This window comes from Gadus macrocephalus, chromosome 20, assembly GCF_031168955.1.
Source record: "Gadus macrocephalus chromosome 20, ASM3116895v1".
NCBI classification, from domain to species: Eukaryota; Metazoa; Chordata; class Actinopteri; order Gadiformes; family Gadidae; genus Gadus; species Gadus macrocephalus.
Genome location: NC_082401.1, coordinates 10,754,741 through 10,779,573, shown reverse-complemented (window position 1 = coordinate 10,779,573; position 24,833 = coordinate 10,754,741). Strand labels below are relative to the sequence as shown.

Here is a 24,833-nt window from a genome sequence, read left to right as displayed (position 1 = left end):
AGTGGGCATTTAATTGCCCACTATGTGTAGAATTAGATTTTCCCTGTAAACAACAAAGATAGCAAGGATAAGACGAAGGATAAATGTCCTACCGGGACACAAAGCATATATTTATAGCATATGAAATTGGTAAGAAAAGCATTTAAACCAATAACCCATTTAACCCGATGGTGATTAATGACAAACGATTCTAAACTAAATTAAACTGGAAATATTTCCATGACAAGCCTTTCATGCCTGTCTTTCAATTTTACTCAATATTTTCATACTCAGTTTATTGCTGAAAATGTCAGCAAACTGAAACAAATATGTAAGGAGAAGCTATGAAAGCACGTTAATCCCAGACAAGTCTGCAGAGAGGGCTCTAAGCAGTTGATCAAACCATGACCGTGCACTTGCTGTTGCTATAGCGATGAGAGGGAAGAAAGATATATGCGGATTGATATTCCAATCGCATGGGCCGAAGGATCTCTGAGGATCAAGACTGTGTGCCTGTTTGTGTGTGTGTACACATTGTATGTAAGTTATAAAAAGCAAGAGGAAAGGGAAAAGCTATGAAGCGAGGAAATATTGTAGGGTTTGATGCGTCAGCTCTCTTTAATGTTTAAAGCACCACTGCAGTCTCTCTCTCTCTCTCTCTCTCTCTCTCTCTCTCTCTCTCTCTCTCTCTCTCTCTCTCTCTCTCTCTCTCTCTCTCTCTCTCTCTCTCTCTCTCTCTCTCTCTCTCTCTCTCTCTCTCTCTCTCTCTCTCTCTCTCTCTCTCTCTCTCTCTCTCTTATATATATATTTATAGAGCTGTTACTAAAAACACCAGTGCCCCCATGTGATGTACTGTGTAAATAGCAGTTTGGGTGTCACTTGTAATGAGTGTGTCCTGTTAATAAAGAGTACAGAGAGAAAAAAGGCAAAAAAATAACGCGGAATGTAATCTCTAAATCCAGAGATTAGCAACCTTTGGAATAGATAGCACAAGGTTTTACAGGGCGATAGCACTAATTTTTTTCATTCATCATCACTCATACATTTTCTAAACCACTTTTATTTTGATATGTAAGCCTTATAATTGTCCTTCCTTTCCAACATCCAATTCAAAGGGGGCAGAGGACAAAATGGCAGCCCCATCATCGTGTTCCCAGAATTCCCTGCTTTCGGAGAGATCTTGGAAACAGAGTTTCACAACGTGCTTACCTACTTGACCAGTGTACCCAGGTAAGATCACACACACACACACACACACACACACACACACACACACACACACACACACACACACACACACACACACACACACACACACACACACACACACACACACACACACACACACACACACACACACACACACAAACACAAACTTGCTTCATCAGCAAAACATTCTATAATAATTTCAATACCAGCTGCTTTCAAGTCCCACGGTATTTAACACACACACACACACACACACACACACACACACACACACACACACACACAGAGAGAGAGAGACAGTTGCGAGTGTTTCCAAAGAACCGACTTACTATTGACTAAGCACATTTTAATCAAATGCGTATTTGCGGCACTGCAGTGACAGTGTGAGGGGCTGGCCAATAGGTGGCAGTACCATCACGCAGTGCTTTGGTACCACTGAGCCCATACATTTAGGTTCACACAGTTCAAACGGAGAGATTGAACTATCATTTCATTACATAGAGACCCCCCCTCCCCCAGCCTACGGACACCAGAGAGAGTGCTGGGCGACAAGAGGAGGGGGGCAGGGACTCCGGAGAGGACTTTTTTTAATTAACAGTCCTCCCCCCCCTGACTGTTATCATACTCCTGCAGACGGCCTCTGCAGACAGACTAGACCAGGCGTTGGAGGAAGGGAAAGGACACACACAATGCACACACTTCCCAATCGCCCTCACACCTTAGTGCCTACCTCCTCCATCCACTTCATGTTTTTGTTACTGAGCCAGCCAGCTACTCCCTCCCTCCCCTCCGGCCCCTTGTTTCCGTACCGTGTCTGCAGCTGCAAACACTGTTCAAAAATAGAAAGCGCTGTGTTTCGGACTGTTTCGGCCTCAATAATGCATGCAGACGGTTCTGCTGCGCACTGCTTGTTATTTGAATGTGCGTGTGTGTGTGTGAGTGTGTGTGCTTTAGGAAGTAAGAAGGATAGGAGAGGAAGGGACAGAGAGAGCATCTTTGTGTTGAATGGATTAGCTCAGTGTCCTCTTTGTTCATAGGTTTAAATGTTTATACACATGCAAATCAAATTTCCTTATTAAAGAGAATCCCCCATTTGTGATCATGTTGAAAATATTTTAGTTTTCATGTTTCATGTTTCTACTGTCCGCTAGGAAGGAAGAAATTAATGAAAAGTTTAATGGTGCGCCGTTTTAATTCCACCAGAGGAAGGAGATATTCTGTGCATCCAAGCAGAAAACAGCTTTCCACAGTAGAACAACCTTGCAATAATCACCCCCCAAGCCCTTAATAATGGGTTATGATCGCCCCCTTGATGAGGCTACAGCGAAAACGTCCCCTCCCGCTGAAGTCCCGTTGTGCACCCACAGCAGTGGGGAGGCTGTGAGGCTGACCGGCTCATATGGAAGGTGACCCTCCCAGCAGGTGTCTGACCCTCTGTTGGCCCAGCTGGGGGCCACTCACCAACAGATGCTCACTGATACCTGAGGGAGCCCCAACCCTGGCACAATTTCCAACATCTGTGTGAGATGACCTTGAGGCTCAATGCACAGGCAAACGTGACGAAAATAAAGAAAATACTGGGACTTGATGAGAATAGATGACATCCATGGACACAACCCCATATAAACATGGTATTGTGCCTATGATTGAATTTACTGGTGGCTATTTAATTGTTTTGTTTTTTATTATCCTGAGCAGCATCATGTTAGCAGTGGAGGGGTTTGTGTGTGAGTGTGTGTGTGTACGTGCGTGTGTGTGTGTGTTTGCTCGTATGTATGTGTACTTGTGTGTCACGCCACCAGTACTTCTGCATATGCATTCATGCAGCAAATATCCTTCATCCCTACTTTGCCATTAGGCAAATCCCTGCCCACAGCCAGCAGAGCATCCACACTGTACGCCCAGAAATCCAATTATTTAGACGACCCTCCACGCAGCCGCTCCTCCCAAAACCAACCGAGGGGAATATCCAATGAATATTAAAATGGATGTTATTAGACATGTACCTCTCCTTATTTAGCCATTCACCCGTGATAAAAGTGATCCACGCTTATGAGAACCAGACCTAGAAACTCCCCCTGTCACAGAGTCTTCGTGGGTCCTCGTGGGACAACATCTGATATATTCTAGTGGGTTTGGTATGATTACTCAATTCTTTGTTTTAAATACATTTACAGTGGAGCCTTTTCCCACTCTAAAAACATGCCATGCTCACGTGAGCTCATCCATTTTTCAGCAGCAGGCACGTGGGATGCACTTCTTTGTCATGCGGGCATCAGCAGTGGTTAACTCAAATGGACATATGGAGGTCTTGCACCCAACCTCGGACTCGTTTGTTGTCATGAGACCCCCCCCCCCAGCCCACCCCCACCCCTCCTTGTTTTAGTGGGTGTATTAGGGAGATTGGCTCTTGTCCCCTTTATCCTCTCCTCCCCTCCTGTGTCCAGCACAACACACACCCAAAGCCCTGCAGTGCATTTCCTCTGAATGCATGCGAACGGACGGCGAGACCAGGGGAGGGACAACGACGACAGGGAAGGGAGGGAACCAACAGAAACGTAGAATGGCGTGCAGTGAAATGAAACCAGTGGTACTGTTGACATTGGAGACAGTGAGAGGGGCGGTGCGTCCAAAAGAACGCAGTCCTCCTCATAAAGAAGAGCCATCTTCCTCAGAGCCACTGCCGTTTTCCTTTTTATTCCCCTTTTTTTTCCGTGCCTGTCTCCTCCCTCTTCCCGCCTCCCCCCCGGTCTACAAGACGTGCTGATTGGCCAACAGGGCTGCAGAACCCCCCCCTCCCCCCAGCAGCTATAGCCAGTGTCTGGCTGGTGGCATAGCACCTTCTGGCGCCTCATTGGCTGGCTGCTGCCTTCAGTGCAGCAGAGGAGGGGAGCTGGTTCGAGGCGCTGGGCTCCCTCTCGTCAACGGGGTACAACACGCTGAGATTTCATCCTGGCTGCCTGTGTTTATCATTTTCCCCCTATTTTTCATCCATTGTTGTCTCCACCACCGGACAGTTCTCCTTCCACATATTTTTCCCTCTGGCATTTTTTTGCCCGGTGCCCCCCTGCTATGAGTGCACCTCCTGCTTGGAATAACCGCGTCGCCCCTCGGCTCATCTGAGTGAACACACAGACGTCAAGGATTACGATCTGCGTCTTTTCTGCGCGGAGGCTTTTCTGTGTGGCTGCGCCGCTGAGGTGAGACGCTGGTGTGCGGCGGCGTGTCCGCGGGGAGCCGTCATGTTTTAATGTATGAGGAGTGGGTCCATAGAGGAGGGAGAAGAGGACCGACATGTGGGACAGTATTGACTAACCCGCCCCCCCCCCCTCAGACCTCCAACCTGCTGTTTGTCACCGGGAAGGGGGGGGGAGTGGGATGGGTTGGTGGTGGTAGGGGCGCTGATGTGTGTGTGTGTGTGTGTGTGTGTGTGTGTGTGTGTATGCGGTGGGGGGCTGGTCTCTGCTTGTCAAGGAGGCTTGTCTAGGAACAGACAAGCCCCATCTTAATTGCGTCAGTTTTACACCACAGCATTTGTAATGAATCCTAATTAACGTGTACCACTAGACTAAAGGAGGGCATGTCCGGTTTAATGTTTAACCATTTGGTTGACCTTTACATTGGCAGAGAAACGGCTCATGCATGTACTGTTTTTTTTTTTTCATGTCTCATTCTGTATTTTGCTCTTTTGATTACCCAAGCAGGGACGAACATAAATCTTTTTATATGACCTGTAAAAAACTGCCGGCCATGCAATAGTTTTTATTATGTAACCCTGAATTCTCTTAAATAAAATGGATCTTCCATCTACACCTGGTGGCAGGTGTTGATGCCGGACCCTGTGCCCCAGTGTAAACCTGCCCCTCTCTCTCCCAGTCTCTCGGCCACAGGGGTGGGCTTCGTTCTGGTCATCGACCGCCGGCAGGACCGATGGGCGGCCGTCAAGGGGACCCTGCTTCGAATCGCAGTGAGTTTCATCTTGTGGTGTTTTATGTTGCTGGACATGTTTGTCTCCCCCCCCCACCCGGTCCTTGTATGGAGTGCAGGCTTTATGGTTTATGTGTGCGCCGCCTATATGCAGGATGTCAAATCAATCATTCAAATCAAATGTGTTGACAGAGCACATTTATAAATAGCCAGCGTCGACTTCATGCTGTACACGTCTATGCTAGCAGATTGCAGCAAACAAACAAACACAGAATACACATACAAAGGCAGAGCACACCGTTTAAATGCTAGGTCTTTGAGACAAGTTTTAATTATGTGGATTGGAGGACATTCCTGGCTCAATCTGGGCCTTTGTGCGTTGACGATGCACGACAGTAAGTATGATCGTCCTGTGCACAGAAAAGGCAATGACTCTGTCTTACCTTATTTGACAGAGATATATGAATGTTTCCTTTTATTTCTACCATTTGATAAAAAAAAAAATTATTATGCTTGACTCAATGAAACCCCATTCTCAAAACTGGTTGAAAAAACACTTTAATCACAACGTAGGAAGGACCAGTGAGGTGACTCGATGGTGTAGGAGCTGTACATATATTCCAACCCCATTGTTTGGGATTTGGGGTCTTTCTTTATATTTCTCTCTGTTTATGTTGTGCTGGGTGACATCTTTCAAATGCTGAAAGAGGTTGGATGGATACTGCAAACAGCAGAAGGGCTTGTTAGTATTAATGGTGCGACCGGCCCCCTCCCTACACCCCCCCCCACCCATTCATGTACACCTCCCTTCCACCCAAGCCCGCCATGTGTTTCCATCACCCGGGGGGGAGAAATAAAGCAGTGGCTGCCAGGAATACAGGGGAGGGGACTGTGTTTTGCTCCGGCATGGCTCGTGCATTGTGTGCAAGGCCCCATGAATGTGACAAGGAGACGCCTTCGATGTGATTGCTTGATTCATGACTTCATCGTCATTATCATCATTGTTAACATGTTGTCACCACGACAACAAGGAATTTAAAAAAGATGGATAAATGCAAAATATGAACGCGTACAAGAGAAAGAAATGGCGTGAGAGAAGATGAGAGAGAGTTAGGAAGAAACAGATAGAGAATGATACAGCAAGATGGAGAGACGCTAAGAGATAGAGTATGGCTTAGCATCTCAGAAAAAAGGAAAGATAAAATGTGTGTTTACACACACACACACACACACACACACACACACACACACACACACACACACACACACACACACACACACACACACACACACACACACACACACACACACACACGCAGTATGTAGAGGTAAACCCCTCTCTCCCTCCTTCCCTCCTCTACCGCCATCCGCACTCCATCTCCTATGCTTCTTTTAGTGGGATTCACTCGTTGGTGTTCGTCTTTAAATGCATCATCATCATCAACCCGCTTTCCCCCTTCCAATTCACCTCTGTATCTCCTTTGAGTTTCTGAAAAGAAATGGGTGGCAAGGAAGATTCACTGTATTTGACTTACCCTCATTGTCTCTCTCTCTCCCCCCTCTCTCTCTTTCTCTTTCTCTCTCTCTCTCTCTCTAATATACACCTGCTTGTTCTTGCTTACCCCCCCTCCCAGCTGGCTGTGTGCCAACAGGCTTATCTGATTGAATGGGGGAGGGCTGAAAAGGGGGTGGGTGGGTGAGCTCGGGGTCTTCCCCTCAACGCACCAGAGGTTTGCACTGCATATTGCGCTTTTGCGCTAAGGCACTAAACAATATTAGTTAATTATATTGTCCCCCATTAGAAGGTTGTGATCTTGCTATGCATCTATCCTTCAAGCCACATAAACATTCCATTTACACACACACACACACACACACACACACACACACACACACACACACACACACACACACACACACACACACACACACACACACACAGCGTTTCTTCATTCAGCAGCACATCTGCTCTGTTTGGATGACAACACCATGGTAACGTGTTGTAAACGTGATGCCTACCAGTGTGTTGTTTTTTTTCTTCACTACACAACACAACAAAAACAAATAAACAATAAACGACAGAGTTCCCATGGTTTTCCCTAGCCGCCGGTATGGATGGGTTGGTTTACATTTTATACCAATGGTGAGCCAATGGTGACCAATGGTTTTAAACCATTGGTCCAGAGGTATATTGGTGAGGTATAATAAGTGGTCTCCAGTGGATCTTCTATTTTACTGTCTGTAGATCAGCAGACAGCACTCATCCTGACTCTGCGTGATAACCCTCCAGTGTTTATATATTACAAAGTGCATGCGTGGGTAAGCAGACACCAAAGCGATATGTTGGACACACTAAATTGTTCTATTGTAAAAGCAGTGCATACATATGTGTATGAAAAAAAAAACACATCAAAATAATAATAATATAAAACAAGAAGAAACATACACACACATACACAAAACACAGATATTATCCACTACAGCTATAGTGGAGAAAAGGAACAAAAGAAGAACCGTTTGAAGCTTCAAAGAGGGGAGAGGGAGAGGTGACCCCCAAACCCCCGGGGGACGAGGGGGGGCCCCGCGCTCCTCTTTCAATTGAATGGAGCTTTATTAATCCCACAGAGGCCTGCCGGTGGCTTCATCCACACCAATGACTTGGGGCTAATGAACGCCGGCACGTGTTGAGCCGAGGGGAGCTGCTCCTCATCAGCACCCATCTGGGCTCGGAAAACCATTGTGGTCAGCCAATAGGATGATAGATGACCGCTCAGGAGGTCAGCGCACAGTCAGGGAAAGCAATATGCAGTGCACACACTTTAATTTCTGAGTCTTTGTATAGACAGCATGTGTGTGTGTGTATACAAGTGTGAATGCATTCTTGTGTGTGTGTGTGTGTGTAAAAACAAGTGTGAATACATGTGTGTGTGTGTGTGTGTGCATGTGTGTTAGTATGTATGTATGTGAACAAGTGCGAATGCATGCTTATGTGCGTGTGTGTAAATAATCACAGATTGATGTGCAATGACGATGGTTCCCTGCCAGCTGTGGTTCTTGTGCCGTCTGATGTGAGAGAATCGCCGATTCAGTGTGATTGCGAGGGCTAGTTTTTGGATAAGAAGGGGACGGCCCCGTGGGTCGTTTTGGTGGAGGTAGGTAGCATCTCTTTGACAGACAGCGGATGGGGAGGGTCCTCATTAAAGGCCTGTAGCGTTAGCGTCAGTCAGGCAGTCCCCAGATACTCTCACCACACATTATGCAGCCCACTCCCCCTCCTGTGTGTGTGTGTGTGTGTGGGTGTGGGTGTGTGTGTGTGTGTATGAGGGTGTGTGCGTCTTCTGTTCGTCCATCAAGGGCTTTGTGATGATGATAAAAAAGACAGTTCTGCGTGTGTGTGTGCGTTTCCATGCGTGTGTGTGAGTTAAAAAAGCGTGTGCGTGCGTGTGGGTGTTAGAAAGAGAGCGAGACAGAGAGCGAGAAAAGAACTGTGTCTGAGAGCGGTTCAGTGTCTCCTGTTATCAAAGAACAAAGCCTGGGTGAAGCGTGACCGCTGAAGCCCACCGGCGGTCCACACATCCACGGCTGAGTGGCTTGGGGCCCCGGGCCCTCTCGTCCACATCCATCCGTGGTGGTTAACCGTCAGCAAAAAAACATTCCACAACATTCAGTTCAATTCTGCTTTCATTTCGATACTTGTAACTTCCTACAATTAAACCGGCTCGATTTTTTCGCCGTGTTCAATAGACCTTATAAAATATCATTATTATCTCCAATACCAGTGGTGCAGAAAGGTTTAGTTTTATCATCCGTTCAGCATTGGAAATGTTGAATTGATCCCTTAAGTTCCCTTAATAGCCCCATATCCCGAGTGGTGGCATGCTCGTTAATGAGGTACTCATGTCTTTTCTGCCTAGGACGGCATTCCTCAACCGCCTAGGTGGGGGGGAAGGGATGTAATTAGACTAACCACAGCACAGGTCATTAGCTAATTAAGCCAGCGTTGACAACAACTGCAGTGCTCCAGCATAGAGTATCCCTTGTGACCTACGTCCTAGCAAATTCCTAGCCATCAACGTCTTATACTCTAAACTGTTATACTTATTATTCTTATATGCATCCATCCATTGCAGTTGTTTTGTTCAATATCGAAGTCGATCTATCCAAGGTTTCCTGTTAGCAGCCTCTAGTGGCTTGGGTTGGAGCTACAGTTAAAGCTATATCATTTTGAGATGGCAGTAACTGTCGTCTGAGGGGGCGGGGTCGGGCAAAAGTGGACCAGAATAAAACGATAGATGAAGAGAAAAGTTACACTGTGCAGGTTTAAGGCCGACATCGAAGCATGCGGCCGGTTGAATGGTTTCATGTCTTATAGTTTTGAGACGCATGTCAATTGATTTGATAGCGTGTTCAACCGCCGATCCTACAAAACAAACCTCAAGGCTGGGGCTCATCTAAGTGGTATTAGTGCCAGCTGTGTACGATGAAGACTGATGTTGTGGTCCTCCTCCTTTGTAAAGGGGCCCTTGGGAGGGCTGGGTGGCGTAATGCAGTCATCATTTTCCAGAGAGAGAGAGAGAGAGAGAGAGAGAGAGAGAGAGAGAGAGAGAGAGAGAGAGAGAGAGAGAGAGAGAGAGAGAGAGAGAGAGAGAGAGAGAGAGAGAGAGAGAGAGAGAGAGAGAGAGAGAGAGAGAGAGAGAGAGAGAGAGAGAGAGAGAGAGAGAGAGAGAGAGAGAGAGAGAGAGAGAGAGAGAGAGAGAGAGAGAGAGAGAGAGAGAGAGAGAGAGAGAGCGCGCGCGCCTCTGCTGGTGTTTGCGATGCAGTGTGCCTCCTCTGACCTTCATCTCTCCTCCCCAGGGCTCCTTCCCAGGGAACCTCCAGCTGGTTCTGGTTCTGAGGCCCACCACGCTGCTGCAGCGCACGCTCTCCGACATCCTCTTCAAGTTCAACAAGGATGAGTTCAAGATGAAGGTGCCGGTAGGTGGAGAGCTACGTCCCAGAAGCAGCAGTAGTTCTGCTGCTAATGTAAAACTATTAGTCATTTAGCAGATGCTTTTATCCAAAGCAACTCACGGTGATTTCAGATACCTGCCATTAAGGAGCGGGTAGGGGTTGGGTGTCTTGCTCAGGGTTGGGGATCAAACCCAGAACCTCTGGGCTGGGAGTCGAACCCCCTACCCCCCCCCCCCCCCCCCCAGTGAAAAGGGGGGGGGGGGTAATAACAACTGTAGCAGTAGTAATAGTATCATGAAAAGTAGAAGCAGTTGTAGTAGTAGTAACCGCAGCAGTGATAATGACAGGATTGAATGTGTGTTTATACGTTGCGTGTGTCGTGTGCAGGTCATCATGCTGAGCTCTGTGACGGAGCTCCACTCCTACATAGAGCGCAGTCAGCTGACCCAGGAGCTGGGGGGAACCCAGGAGTACTGCCACGAGAAGTGGATCTCTCACCGCACGGTGAGTCCAACCTCTCTGCATGTGTCCAGTCATTAAAAGAACCGCCTGGTTGCACATTTTACATTCAGGACATCAGAACCAGATAGCATGCCAATGATACGTCACCATACGGGTGTATTTAATGTCATTTGCCATTGTGTGCGCGCGTGTGTGTGTGTGGTGTGGTGTGTGTGCGTGTGTGTGTGTGTGTGTGGTGTGTGTGTGTGTGCGTGTGTGTGTGTGTGGTGTGGTGTGTGTGCGTGTGTCGCCGTCACCGCATCAGGCCATCGAGGGCTTTGCGCTGATGGTGAAGAAGACGGCTCAGAGCCTGCAGGTGTTTGGCATGGAGCTGGCTGAGACGGAGCTCCCGGGCGATACCCTGGCCACCACCAGCCTGCTGGGGACCCACACCAGCAAGAAGGACCACATGAAGGTGACCACCTGCCCTGCCCTCTCTGTCTCCCTCCCTCTGCCTCTCACTCACCCGTCTACTTTCAACAGACTCAGAATTGGCGTGTTCGCATCGGCTGTTGAAACTGGGTGATTTCGACATTTTCGATTTTCGAGTGCAATATAGTAACTGAGATGTGTGGGAAGTAACTTTAATGACACCAGGAGTTTCATACCATTGCCAAGTAGTTCGTAACGCACACAAGGCCATGTGTCCTGAGGAAAGGGTGTTTTTGACGTGTGTGTGTGTGTGTGTGTGTGTGTGTGTGCGCTCAGGGGGATATGCTGGTGGCGCTGGCCCAGGGCAGCAGGCTGCTGGAGAGCATCAATGAGCCAGTGGTACGAGACCCGGACCACAACATGACCCAGGATGAACTAGAGAACCTCGCTACAGTGCAGAGGTCAGCTCCTTGCAAGCCCAACACTACAGCCAATATGCACACAGAGCGCAAATTTTGGTTCATAATTTTGGTGTGAGCCAACAATGTTTAGATTGCTTGAATTTCATATTTTTCTTCGATTTATTCATTAATTTTAACATATTAGTTTATATTGACTCCAAACTCTAATGTTGATACTAATGAATATCACACACTTGCCTCCTTATAAACAATAAATATGTTTTAAAGATTTACATTTGTGACAGTTATTGATCGGCAATCATTAACATTCAACCGTTCTACCGTCTCGGTTAAATGGAATGGAAGTGGAATCGCATGTTGATGTCGCACTGAAGTTAATAGACCAATTTATTTTGCCTCATCAGTTTTTACCCCATTACTGCTGCCTTCTGGTTCCTCTCTCCCCCCAAGCATCCTCTGTATTCCTCCCTTGTTGTTGTGTTCATCTCTCTCTCTCTCTCTCTCTCGGCTCTTGTCAGGCTGCTATCACAGTTGGACGAGACCGAGCGGGCGTTCGATCAGTTTTGGGCGCGGCACCAAACAAAACTGACCCAATGTCTTCAGCTGCGCCACTTTGAGCACAATTACAAAGAGGTTAGTCTGAGGCCGTGGACCGCTCTGTAGACGGTGAGAACCTCTTCTGTAGGTCTCATCAACCCTCACACTGCTGATGTTGTTGTTGTTGTTGTCTGTTTAGGTGATGGCCCAGCTGGACCAGGTGTCTGAGAAGCTGGGAACGTACTCCGAAGTGGGCATCAGCCCTGCGCACGCCGACCACATCTTCCGTGACCTGACAAACTATGAGGGAAAAGTCTGTGTGAGTGATACAGACCAAGACATTTAATATGGTGGCACGGTGGCGCAGTGGTCGGCACTGCTGCCTCACTGCAAGCAGGTCCGGGCTTCAAACTCAAAGCTGTATAGTGTTTGCATGTTCTCTCCGTGTTCATCTGACTTCCACCTGGTGCTCCAGTTTCGACCTATCACTAAAAGAAGTACACACACATCTACAAGACCTGGGTGAAAAGTAGAAGACTAATTTTGCCCATTGGGGACAGTAAAATGTATATTCTATGCTAAGCATTACATTGATACAGGGACACACACCAGGAACTATTAGTTTCCCAGGATATACAACCCTGCCCCAATGACCTCCATAGCCTTCAGGGCTCCTACACAATGGACCACTGAACCCTCCCCCCTCTCCCTCAACAGGAGTCGCTGGACCGATCCGCGGCTCTGGCCCAGGAGGGCGACTCGCTGATCCAGAACTCGCACTACGCAGAGGACTCCCTCCAGAGCAGCTGCAGCGAGCTCCGAGCCCTGAGCACCGAGCTGAGCAGCGCCCTGAGGGCAAAGAAGGACCTCCTCCTGAAGGCCATGGAGCTCCACCACAGCCTGGAGAGGGTGAGGGAGCCACACACACACACACACACACACACTCTCACACAAATAAACGTACACATTCCTACTCCTCCATCTCCACCTTCAAGTTGATTATTTGCGATTGAGAGAGAACATTTCGAAATCAAACAACCGATACCAAGTCGACGCCCTCCCTACGTTTCTCCACCTATGAGAAATGCTGCATGCAACTTTGATCGACAGACAAGATGGGTATCCCAAAGCAATCAGGGAAGAGATGCTTTGATTGGTCAGAAAGGAGCTGGGAGCGGTCTAAATTTGATCTTAACCGTCTCATACAGAGGCAAATGCAGTCACCTCAAAACAGATATTCCCACAGTGTATTCCACTTATGAACAGCTAACCGATAGCTACCCGATTTCTACGAAATGACACCCTGTCTCTCAATTCATAAGGCACCTCTAAACAACCCTCCTGCATTCCCTTGTCTCTGTTCACGCTCTCAGGCGGCCACGTGGTGCGACGACGGCATCTACCTGCTGGCCTCGCAGCTCGTGGACCGCTGCCAGTCCCACGAGGGCGCCGAGGCAGCCCTGCTGGAGCTGGAGCGCTACCTGGAGGCCGCGGGCCAGCACCTGCTGACCGACCGGGCCACCGTCTGCACCCAGTACCAGGCCGTGCTCAACCAGGAGTTCATGGTACAGAGTCCCAGGAGAGTCCTGACAAGACGCATGCTAACAGTGCTGCAAAATACACTGCAGGGTTCATTGGAATCACGATTTTTGTCCTCTGGCCTTAAAAAACGAAAGAAAATGGATTTTGTACCCCCGTTACATTAAAATCAAATGACAAACCGTTACAACTCAGCAATTGCTTAATGATTATTGTTTTAGGCGGAGCAGCGTATGAATTGAATGAATAATCGCAAACACAATATTGAGCAAAAAATTATCTTTTGTCATAATCGTACAGCTCTACATACAATTATGACCTAACTTGCTACTACTCATATTGTGTATATACAATATGAGTACATTTTATCTACACATAATGTGTACATTTTATGTACACGTTATTACTCTTCTTTACATTATCATCTCTTTTTAATTTCTACTTATGTCCTGTACTCTCTTCTGCGACACACACATTTCCTGTCTGGGATAAATAAAGTAGCATCGTATGATACGTTATTTATCACCTCATCTTATCATACTCAACAACTTAATATGGCTCTTTTGACTCAATTGTGACTGAACCTGATAGATGTAGTTCAACACTAGGGGTGAGGGGTTCGACCATGAACCATGCTTCCAATGTACGCTCTGAAGGCGTCCACCGACCGGCCCTCCTCAAAACGCTCCTCACCCTGTCCTCTCCCGTGGGCCAGGACCAAGTGGAGAAGGTGCTCCAGAAGCAGACGTCCATGCGGGAGATGTTTGAGAAGAGGAGGATCAGCCTGAAGAAGCTAGCGGCCAAACAGACCAGACCCGTGCAGCCGGTGGCGCCGAGGCCAGAGGCCGTTATCAAGTCCCCTCTCAACTCACCAGGTCTGTGCCTCACGCACAACAACCGGAAATAAATGGCGCACCCATGTTAGTGCTTGAAGGGATTAATAATGAAAAATGGCCCACATTATTAAAAATGTCAGAGCACAGTAGACAACAAAAATGCACGCTCACAAAAATGAGACGGGCAGGTTTATTATTATATTGTAAAATGGATCAGGTCGAGGCATGCCAAGCGTTCCCTCGAGATGTCGGTGTGCCTGGTCACTCACTGGCGGGGAACCATTGATCTATGACCCATTCTGCTTCAGCCTCATGGTTGATCTCCACCTCGCCCTTTGGCTTGGCTGCGGATCAGTCTGACCTTGGACTGCTGCTCTTAACCCTACCCTGCTCTCCCTGCTGCGTCTTAGAGTGCACGTCAATGTGCTTGATTGTTTTCTCCGTCCCTCTCTCAGCACACAGAGCACAACAGGAGAAGAACCTAGAGGGAGACTCTGGGAATGACGTCAGTTGTAAAAAGGTAGGTGGTAAACTCCTCCAGATTGTCATTTACCCTTTACTAAGTTTGGTGTCAGTGGACATAAAGCATGGTGTCACACAGCCAATGATCATGAGGTCACATGGTGTGTGTGTGTGTGTGTGTGTGTGTGTGTGTGTGTGTGTGTGTGTGTGTGTGTGTGTGTGTGTGTGTGTGTGTGTGTGTGTGTGTGTGTGTGTGTGTGTGTGTGTGTGTGTGTGTGTGTGTGTGTGTGTGTGTGTGTGTGTGTACATGTGCATTTCCAGGACGACGGTCAGCAGCAGAACGGAGGCATCCACAGCCGACAAGCTTCTCAGTCGGAGCAGGAGGAGAACCTGGCCGTGTTGAGACGGTGAGCCAGCGGACCATAAATCAATCACCATCACACCCGAGTCCACTGAACGACGAGAGGATCGGCCTACTCTCCCATCCGGGGGTTCCATGTATGCTCTAGTCTGTTGAATACATTGTGTTCCCCCCTCTCTCCAGGCATGTCATGAATGAGCTCCTGGAGACAGAGAGAGCCTACGCAGAGGAGCTCCTCTGTGTTCTTCAGGTAGCCGCCACGCTCATATTCCAAACACAGTTTTGATGTCAAATGTTAGAAGGAAAACTAAAGAGCAAGTGTGCCTTATCGTTGACTTTTTCACTGTTATATCGCAGGGCTATGCAGCAGAGATGGACAACCCAGCGATGGCTCATCTGATGCCCGCAGCACTGCAGAACAAGAAGGACGTCCTGTTTGGCAACATGCTAGAGATCTACCACTTCCACAAGAGGTGACTCTCATTTCAAATAAAGACTTAAATCTGATGCAAATGTCTCCATGTATTTCTATATTTATTCATCTTTGTAATTCTCTGAAAATTTCTCTGAATGTTCTTATTTCTTTTGAATGATTTGCTGTCCTGTATTACTGCTGCTGTGACACCCTGACTCCATCAGTTTGCCTTTATCTTTAACGTTATCTTTGACTATGTCTTTAGCTTTAACTTAACCCTTAACTTGAACTTGTTTGTTTCAGGACGTTCCTGGGGGAGCTGGAGGAGTACACAGACGTCCCTGAGTTGGTGGGAAGATGCTTCCTGGAGCGGGTGCGTGATGGCTGCTCTATGTGTTGCTATTGAAAGTGGGTGTGTGCACCGTAATGCTGGTTTCTGCTGCTCACACGCCCACTGTGTGTGTGTCTGGTTAAGATGACGGAGCTGCAGATCTATGAGAAGTACTGTCAGAACAAGCCCCGCTCAGAGAGCCTATGGAGGCAGTGCTCCGACTGCGCGTTCTTCCAGGTGGGCCACGCTTGGACAACACACACACACACACACACACACACACACACACACACACACACACACACACACACACACACACACACACACACACACACACACACACACACACACACACACACACACACACACACACACACACACGCGCGCACAAATGCACACAGAGACACAGACGTAGACACACACAAACACGGATGCAAAAAGACATATAAATACACACACAAAATCATATACTTACACGCAGACACACACCACATATTTAATTGTTTATATATTATATTTATTTTGCATCAGGAATGCCAAAAGAAGTTGGAGCATAAGCTGGGCTTGGATTCCTACCTCCTGAAGCCTGTTCAGAGGATAACCAAGTATCAGCTCCTACTGAAGGTACACCTTTCTGTCTTTGGGCCGTGACAGAGGTTTTTTTGTCATTGGGTTGTCTGCGAGGCTCCCAAGTGCTCAGTGTGCGTGTCTTTCGACAGGAAATGCTCAAGTACAGCAAGGGCTGTGAGGGGACTGATGACCTCCAGGAGGCGCTGTCCTCCATCCTGGGCATCCTGAAGGCCGTCAACGACTCAATGCACCTCATCGCCATCACTGGCTACGAGGTGGGCCGCGGGAAGACCCCCGCCAGTCAAATGATCGCATCACCTTTGCTGCTTAAGAAACCATAGAGTAGAACAACCCAATCTTTATCAGCTAGATCTAAGGATCTCGCCCTTGCTTATTTATTTTATGGAAGAGATGAGAGAAATAACTATTTAACAAATTTTGTTTTTTAACTACGTGCATCCAAATGTACTACATGTGAATTTAAATTGAGAAATGTGTGTATCGCACTCTTAGATAGTATTCATATTTTGAAGTTGAGCGTAGCATGAGATCGGAGACGAACCCTTGCACTCCTATAAACGCAGACGTCCTGGTCAGGACACAAACCAGTACGAGAGCAGAGGAGACAATACAGAGTGGACATAGAGCTTGTTCTCTGTGGGAGAGAGATGGGATTTGATGTTGGGTTTAAAGGAGAACCAAACCCCAACACCACTTGGTTTACATTAGAGGACTCCCTCTGTTGGTCAAACACCAGTACTGCATGCATAACCTGTTAATGCAGGCGAATGAGGGAAACCTATCCCAGTCGGTTCTTCATCCCCATGTCTCCCTGGTGCGTTCCCCCCGGCAGGGTAATCTGACGGAGTTGGGCCGGCTGCTCATGCAGGGCTCGTTCAGCGTGTGGACGGAGCACAAGAAGGGTCACGCCAAGGTGAAGGACCTGGCGCGCTTCAAGCCCATGCAGCGCCACCTCTTCCTGCACGAGAAGGCGCTGCTGTTCTGCAAGCGCCGGGAGGAGAACGGCGAAGGCTACGAGAAGGCCCCCTCCTACAGCTTCAAGCAGTCCCTCAGCGTGAGTCGTCGTCTCGTCCCCCCCCCCCCCCCCCGGGAGCTCAGAGCGCTCGGGGTTCTGCTAGAGGGTGCGCTAACGGACGCTAACGCTCCTTCAGGCTAATGTCATTTCCATCTGTTTTCCGTACAGATGAGTGCGGTCGGTATTACTGAGAACGCAAAGGGCGACAACAAGAAGTTTGAAATTTGGTGCAACTCCCGGGAGGAGGTGTACATTGTTCAGGTATGCTGAAACGTCCAGGTTTATAAGTAAATATTGGTTTAGCACACACACAAAGCACCAATATATTAGCAGGTAACTACCTAGAGAACATAGTTATACGTGATATTGTTGTTGTTATACATTGATATTGATGTTATTTAATAATTATTCAGTAATTACAATTGATTTAATATGATTGCTATTTAAATTGTTATTTAATTGTTTCAGGCACCAAGTGCTGACGTGAAAACCACCTGGGTGAACGAGATCCGGAAGGTTCTGACCACCCAGCTGGAGGCGTACCGAGGTACTGTCTGTTTCAAAAACAATGCCATGATTACATATCCTGTAAATCCAACATTTAGTTCCATTATCCACTTGAAGTATAACCCAGACAACAACATGAATAATTCCATGTCATTCTGACACGTTATGTTAGTCAATGTGTTTGCACTTTATGTTTATGCTTTTAATAGTGGTTAGTTTAATAGTTTTTCCTTTGCTTCTGTAGCTAGCCAGCAGAGGGTGCCAGACCAGGTGTTACAGTTTCCCCCTGGCGCCGGTCGACCAGTCAGGTAGGCCGGCTTTCATTGTGTAAATTATAAGAAAATAAAAAGGGTACAATATCAAGGCCTTTATCTATGTATTTTCTTAACTCTTTCTAACAGTTGCATAGGCATACACAGAATGGCAATTTCATGTCAACCCTTACACTTAAAAATAACCAATGAATTATTTACAAATGAAATTAGAAAATGTGATTTTGAGAAATATGTTATAGTTATACACAGTTGCAATAAAACGTAACATTGACTGATGTCTGAACCGGGTTAATGACGGGTTGACGGCCTTGTGCTCGATCCAACAGTCCATTGAAGAGCCAGAGAAGTCTGAAGAAGGGCGAGGAGAAGAGAGCTGAGCCGAGCCCCGATGCCATCTCCTCCGCCCTTAAGCCGGCTGTGAAAGGTAGTTTGGGTCCAGGGCTGGACGAGATCGCCACCAGCCCTACCTCAGACAGAGCTGCCGTGGCTAAGAAGCGCTTCACCTTGCAGGGCTTCAGTAACCTGAAACCACAGAAAGGTACGCGTCACCTGTTTTAATGCCAGACCTCACCGTTTCCTTGATGCAGTAGATCCATAGGTCCATTCTCAACTCAGCTTGAAGTAGTTTGAGGTCACCGGTCCAACACGGCATGCTTCCCCTCCACAGAGCCCTCCACCACTGATGATAAGAGCCTCACGTTACCCATGATGCTCCTCCCCGCACCAGGTACCTCGCACCTCAGGTGCTACTGTGAAGCCGCAAATTATGCTCTTTGCACCACCTCGGAACTCGAAGCTACAACCTTTGTGCTGTGCCAACGCTAGTGTAGAATATCCCTGTGATGTTTTTGCCATTTCATCTCATCTTTTTGTAGTCCGACCGTGTTCCTCTGCTCCACACTCTTCTGACTCGTGTCTCTGGTGTTTTCCTCCTGACAGGAGGCTCTCCCACGAGCCCCGACCACAAGACCAAGCGGCATGAGATCAAGAGTGACCCCACGCCCTTCGGCTTCAAAGGTGGCTACAGTCCGTTAACCCTCTAGGTTCCCCTCTTAAGACGGGGCTCAGACATGAAACCAGGATCGAACATGAAAGGTTGTGTCAGCGATGTTGGGTGACGTCACTTCTGTTGGTATTTGATGCGAGATCCCAAACAAACAGGAAGCTCACCTCTCCCTACCGTGTTTTGTGCATCCAGAAAAAACTATCATGAACGTGCATTGGGCATCCGATTTAAAATCATTTAGTCATATTAGTACTTTCCATAGCCTTTCCGATACAAATTCTTGTCTTGGAAAATACACATTGATATTCCCTCACCCTCCTCCTCTTCCTCTTGGGGATTATTCTAGCTCCTGATAATGTCAGACGCTGGCTTCCTTCAGCTCCCACTTCGCGTGCATGAGCGCAAAACCCCACAACACACACACCCCTTGTCGTTGATTGTTTGGAATACTATTTATTTTGGTTTTGAGTGGTTGGTAGTACCACTTGTTTTTGTGTACGATCTCGGAGCATAGGCTGCTTACAGAGACGCGTTTTTTTGACGGCCTGCTTATGGGGCGGGCAGCTAGCGGATTGTGAGGATAGATAAGATGAATGGAATTTGTATGTCCCTGTCATTTATGTTTCGGCCTAGCATCGCTGATACAACACCTGTCACCAGCCAATGACATAGCTCCGACCATTTGGCAGGGCAAGAAATTCAGGGTTACATATATCAAATATATCGAACAACTCCTTGCCCGATACATTGTTCCACACTTAAAGTTAAAAAGACATGATTCTAAAAGTTCTTTATGGATCCTCCATTTAATGTGATGGGTTTGAGGAAAACAGTGATCTGGGCTCAGACTGCAGTACATTCCATTGGCCCATGGTTGAGCCTGATCGTCCATTGGTTTGTCCAACGTCTCTGTGAGCGAGCGGCTAGTGGTGCCTCCGAGCGGCACCGTGGTTTCATGAGGGGCCGTGGGCTAACCCTCCCTCCCATTCCCCAGATCAAGGCCCGCCCCCGCTCCACCTGAGCAGGGTCAGGTGGTTCAGCACCACAGCTCTCTTACAGGCCAAGCGGAGAGGTATGCTGGCTCCACCTGGCTTGCACTCAACAGCCTGCAGATGTCTGCCCTTCTATTGATGGAGTCCCTCACTAGCCACCTGCTTGCCTGCCCCTTGTTTTCACACCCACCGCAGTCGATAAGACACTGCTGTTCAGAATCACTAACCCCCCCCCCTCCCCCCCTTCACACACACACACACACACACACACAGACACACAGACACACACACACACACACACACACACACACACACACACACACACACACACCACCTTGCCTGGTAGTATGCAGGTTGAGAATATAGTGGGTTGCATGGTCTTCTCTCTTGATCTCACTCACATTTGCTAACTGGCTCTTACTCAACAGTTGTGTGTTGGTCGTGTTTCACCGTTGGCTCCGATGTCACTCGCATTGTTCGCGATCAAGAGAGATCCGTTGGCTCCCTCTACCTCTCGCACTCCAAAACAGCTGAGCTCCCGCTATTTTCGGTTACTGCCAACAAACCGCCTGCCATATTATGCCAACTCTCTGTCCCTCACCCAACAGGCTGGACCAAGGCCTCTGTGTCGCTGGACGCCTCGGGGGACAACGACGGCTACTCCAGCGCAGAGGAGCCGCTCAACTCAGACCCCGAGGAGGAGGCCCCCAAGAGACTGGTGGGTAGACGCCCCCCCCCCCCCCCCCCCGACAACCCAGATCCCAAATAAGCGTGTGTGTCTGCCTGCTTCCTTCTTCAGCGTTTGACTTCAGCTTGATCTAATATCGAACGCTTCTGTCCCGCCCTACCCCCCGCTATGGCGCAGAGCGCTGGGAAGTACACGGTGGTGGCCGACTGCGAGAGGCCCGGGGCCCAGGAGCTGGCGGTGGCGAGCGGGGACACGGTGCAGCTGGTGAAGGAAGGAGAAGACGGACAGTGGTGAGTCCGTCTGCAGACGTGTGCGGGACGCTTGCTGAAGTGCTGTCATTCGTATGGCCCGGGTCATCGCTTGGGCGCCAAACGGAAACCGTTGAGACGGGGTTGATCGCAATAACCTGTACAGCCAGTAGTTTGAGGCTTGAAGGCAGTTCTTTTCACTGTTTTCCGTTTGTTTTCAGGTTTGTACAAAACCTGAAGACGAGTAAAGAAGGGTGGGTCGCTGCTGCTAATCTGCTCACCCTGATTGGACCGTCCCAGTCTTGTCAATCACTCACCAGCTCAGGTACTTCCTCCTTGCTTACCATTACCGGTATGTGTTAGATACAAACAGATGATTGTGCTGGATTATGAGCTATACCTCTTTATTCTCCCTGTGTTATCGTATTTGTAGTATTATACTGAAACCCCTTTCCCACAAGACTAAAAACAACTAATCAGGCATTGCAGCGATTACCGCAGATTGCTGCAATGTGGGATCTAGTGTCACTTCCTGGCCCATTTGTGTGAAGTCATGTAGTGAAACTTAACCACTCACCCATTGGAGCATTGTGCAGCTTCCCGGCACGCATGGTTTGAACGTGGCATCCCAGAAAAAATACAGAAAGGCCCACTCGTCTACTGGCAGTGGGAATGGAGTTAATCCACTGTTTTTGCATGTTTTTTGCGATAAAGAAACCTCTGTATAGGCACTTATTGTGGTGGAAGAGGTCGGAGTATATATGAATGTTCATATTGAAACAAACCTGTGTGTGTGTGTGTGTGTGTGTGTGTGTGTGTGTGTGTGTGTGTGTGTGTGTGTGTGTGTGTGTGTGTGTGTGTGTGTGTGTGTGTGTGTGTGTGTGTGTGTGTCCTCTCCACAGAGGGAAGTGGCTCGGGGAGCCTCAGCACCTCATCGAGCTGCAGTGAGACCTAAATCAGCTTCTTTGCCATCGAACCCTGAACCCCTCCGTCCCCCATCACAGAGCAACGAGCACAGCAAGCTACGACGCAACCCTTGCACTGCACCCTCTGATGAAGGCTGTATCACTACACATTTCCTGTAAACAACCTGGTTCTCCAGAGAATATATCCAGCAAATTTTCCAAACCAAACCATAGCCAAGCCATTTCAGAATTCTCTCAAGTGACATTGTATTGTTGTCGATCAGCCATTGTTGTCATTTAAACAGTGTGTGTTTGTGTATGTGTGTGTGCGGGAGTGTTTGCGTGGAAGGGGTCAAAAGGATTGTAATAGATGTATATGTGGACCAGCAGGACTGATCTGTAAGTGCATCTCTAGGTATTCACGTTAAAGTGGGGCGAGCTTTGCTTACATACAGAGGCTTCTCTTGGGCTTAAAACTGTATGTCCATCCGCAAAAACACCACGTATTTGCAAGAGTGGCATGGGCAATTCTGTAACTACAAGAATGAAATGAAGAGGAAAAGCAGTTAACTGTTGGTAAATGTTGCTGTCAATGAATTATTTTCAATCCCCCTTTTTTCCAAAGTTAGTTATATTTAGATGTGCTGCGTTCTGAGAGGAAACACAAAACACTGCATAGTTTAATATCCCTTTAGTCCTTTCAGCTGTCCCCACCGGTCTCCCTCTTTATTGTCATGCTTTTGTTACGTTTGTCTTGTGTCCATGTCTTCCCAAGCACACGCTGCATCCATAAGGCTTTTTCCTGTAGGTTTTATGGTCCTATTCATTGTTGGGCCTACATGTGGGCCCATGATCCAATTCAAAATGTGAATAATCAGACGTTGATGTATAGAGCTAACTTATTCCCTCTGAGGGATCATGTTCTGAATGTAGATATTGTGAATTCATTTCTGTCTGTCATAAAATGTTCTGAAATAATATATTGTACATTGAGTATGGTAATGCCACAGATTGGTGACTTGTCTATTGCTTTTCTATATAAATAAATGACGTGATCATACACTTATTGTTCTGTGTTTGTCTGCGTTCAAGCTGCGTGCCAGGCATACAGGAATGAAAATAAATGCACACCAGGCAGTTGTATACAAATAATTAAATATATATAATTGAATGTGAATGTATTCTATTCTAAAAGGTCAAACTTTTTCGCAGTTTTGTGTGTCAAACACAAGGTGTTTATTCCAATCCACTCTCACAGAAAAGCTAACACAATTTGAAAGATTGGCTATGTTGCCAGACACGAATGTCTTAAGGAAAACACTATCGATATTGTGGCTTACTTTCCTGTAGATGTCGACTGTTATGGTCCGATCCCTTGAAATTATGGGGAAAATATTTTCGCGATGTCTGCAATCGATTGACCTTTTAACCGTCTGTAGGCATCGACTTTGCTCAGTTGTGTACTGGTAAACAGCTCTAGATAAGGGCAAGTGTAGCCTTCCATACAGTGTCAATTCAATGTACGTCTCATAAATAAAAGGAGAGTAGGTGATAGGCTACAAGGAAATATAGGCGTTTAAACTCATCCTACTAAGATCTGTTTAGTTCTGACATTTCTTTATTGGATAATAAAAAAAAACTGCTGTGAAGAACTTTTAATTGTGTGTTCCTGATGGTGTGTTCCTGAATCCTCGGATGCTAGCCTACCGAGTCGGAAGAATGAAATCTCCCAGCTTTCTTGCGACATTTCTCGGAGGAACGCACACTTTTTTTCTTCATCTCTCGGAATTCTGAGAGTAGACCAATGCCGTGTTCCAATACCCATACTATCCGTACTTAATAGCCAAAATTTGAGTATGTAGTGCGTTCCGATTCTGATCGGGCGAAAATAAGTGTACTTAAAGGACCCGGATGTTGTACTCAAAGCGGCCAAACCGCGAAGTGTGTGGCGATCATAGATATATATATTAAAGGCCCACTATGCAACTTTTTTAGCCAAAATTACATTAAGTATGCAGGTTGAGAGTTATGCTGATGGTTCTGCATCCATTTCTGGGTCGATTGGTGGGTGTGTCATTTACCCATGTCGCCTCTCCAGTGAAAAAGCGCATATGCAACTTGCTCTGTTCGGACCGACACAATCCGGATGTGACGCAGCGGAAGTATCCTCGAAAATGTAGTCAGATTGTAGTTTTGAAAATGCTTTACGGCACAGACACGCACCCAAACATGGCACCGGCTAGATATAAACAGCCAGTTGCGAGGCAATTGTTGCATTCATCATGGATCAATCTACTGATAAGGGACCCAAGAGGCGACCGTCGGTGGAACAAAAGAAGAATGGACCAGAAAAGAGATCAGACACGAGTGAAAGGGGAACTATGCAACTTTTTTGGCTTGATTTACCTTAATATAACAGGCTAAGAGTCATTGCGATGGTTCTATTATGCATTTTTGTTCGATTGTTCGTTGTTTCGACTCACCCTTGCGCATCTTGGCGGAGAAAAGGAATATGTTTCTGCCGGCGACCCGCCGCCCACTCTCGCGGGGGTGTCGGGTCTCGCGAAGTAACGAATTGCTTTACGGCACAGACCCCCAAACACAGAACCGGCTCGATATAAACACAAGTAACTAAGGGATTGTTATATTCATCATAGATCAGCCGACTAAAAAGAGACAGAGAAACCCAATGTTGGAGGAACAGAAGAAGAGAAAAGGGAGACTGACCGGCAGAGAGGCCAGACACGAGTAAACGTTGGGCAAGC

General features: G+C 47.5%; 1 protein-coding gene across 4 annotated transcripts in view; it reads left to right on the top strand.

Annotated features, from left to right (window-relative positions):
- The window catches only part of mcf2lb (mcf.2 cell line derived transforming sequence-like b), a 40,139-nt gene extending 17,011 nt beyond the window's left edge, over positions 1–23,128 (top strand). For 2 of the 4 annotated variants that reach the window (XM_060040623.1, XM_060040620.1), the window contains 30 exons: positions 1,095–1,209; positions 5,065–5,155; positions 9,970–10,089; positions 10,453–10,569; positions 10,832–10,981; positions 11,275–11,399; positions 11,879–11,993; positions 12,097–12,216; positions 12,615–12,806; positions 13,271–13,462; positions 14,152–14,311; positions 14,728–14,792; positions 15,056–15,141; positions 15,279–15,345; positions 15,453–15,568; positions 15,814–15,883; positions 15,986–16,078; positions 16,373–16,465; positions 16,561–16,686; positions 17,265–17,486; positions 17,616–17,708; positions 17,916–17,994; positions 18,199–18,262; positions 18,556–18,767; positions 18,897–18,956; positions 19,169–19,246; positions 20,836–20,945; positions 21,093–21,205; positions 21,385–21,488; positions 22,066–23,128. In XM_060040623.1, the coding sequence (XP_059896606.1) occupies positions 1,095–1,209; positions 5,065–5,155; positions 9,970–10,089; positions 10,453–10,569; positions 10,832–10,981; positions 11,275–11,399; positions 11,879–11,993; positions 12,097–12,216; positions 12,615–12,806; positions 13,271–13,462; positions 14,152–14,311; positions 14,728–14,792; positions 15,056–15,141; positions 15,279–15,345; positions 15,453–15,568; positions 15,814–15,883; positions 15,986–16,078; positions 16,373–16,465; positions 16,561–16,686; positions 17,265–17,486; positions 17,616–17,708; positions 17,916–17,994; positions 18,199–18,262; positions 18,556–18,767; positions 18,897–18,956; positions 19,169–19,246; positions 20,836–20,945; positions 21,093–21,205; positions 21,385–21,488; positions 22,066–22,118 (3,401 nt within the window). In that variant the 3' untranslated portion in view covers positions 22,119–23,128. Of the gene's footprint in view, positions 1–1,094; positions 1,210–5,064; positions 5,156–9,969; positions 10,090–10,452; positions 10,570–10,831; positions 10,982–11,274; positions 11,400–11,878; positions 11,994–12,096; positions 12,217–12,614; positions 12,807–13,270; positions 13,463–14,151; positions 14,312–14,727; positions 14,793–15,055; positions 15,142–15,278; positions 15,346–15,452; positions 15,569–15,813; positions 15,884–15,985; positions 16,079–16,372; positions 16,466–16,560; positions 16,687–17,264; positions 17,487–17,615; positions 17,709–17,915; positions 17,995–18,198; positions 18,263–18,555; positions 18,768–18,896; positions 18,957–19,168; positions 19,247–20,229; positions 20,476–20,835; positions 20,946–21,092; positions 21,206–21,384; positions 21,489–22,065 lie in introns of those variants that run through there. The other 2 variants (XM_060040621.1, XM_060040622.1) reach the window with 2 other exon arrangements.
- The last annotated feature ends 1,705 nt before the right edge of the window (positions 23,129–24,833 follow it).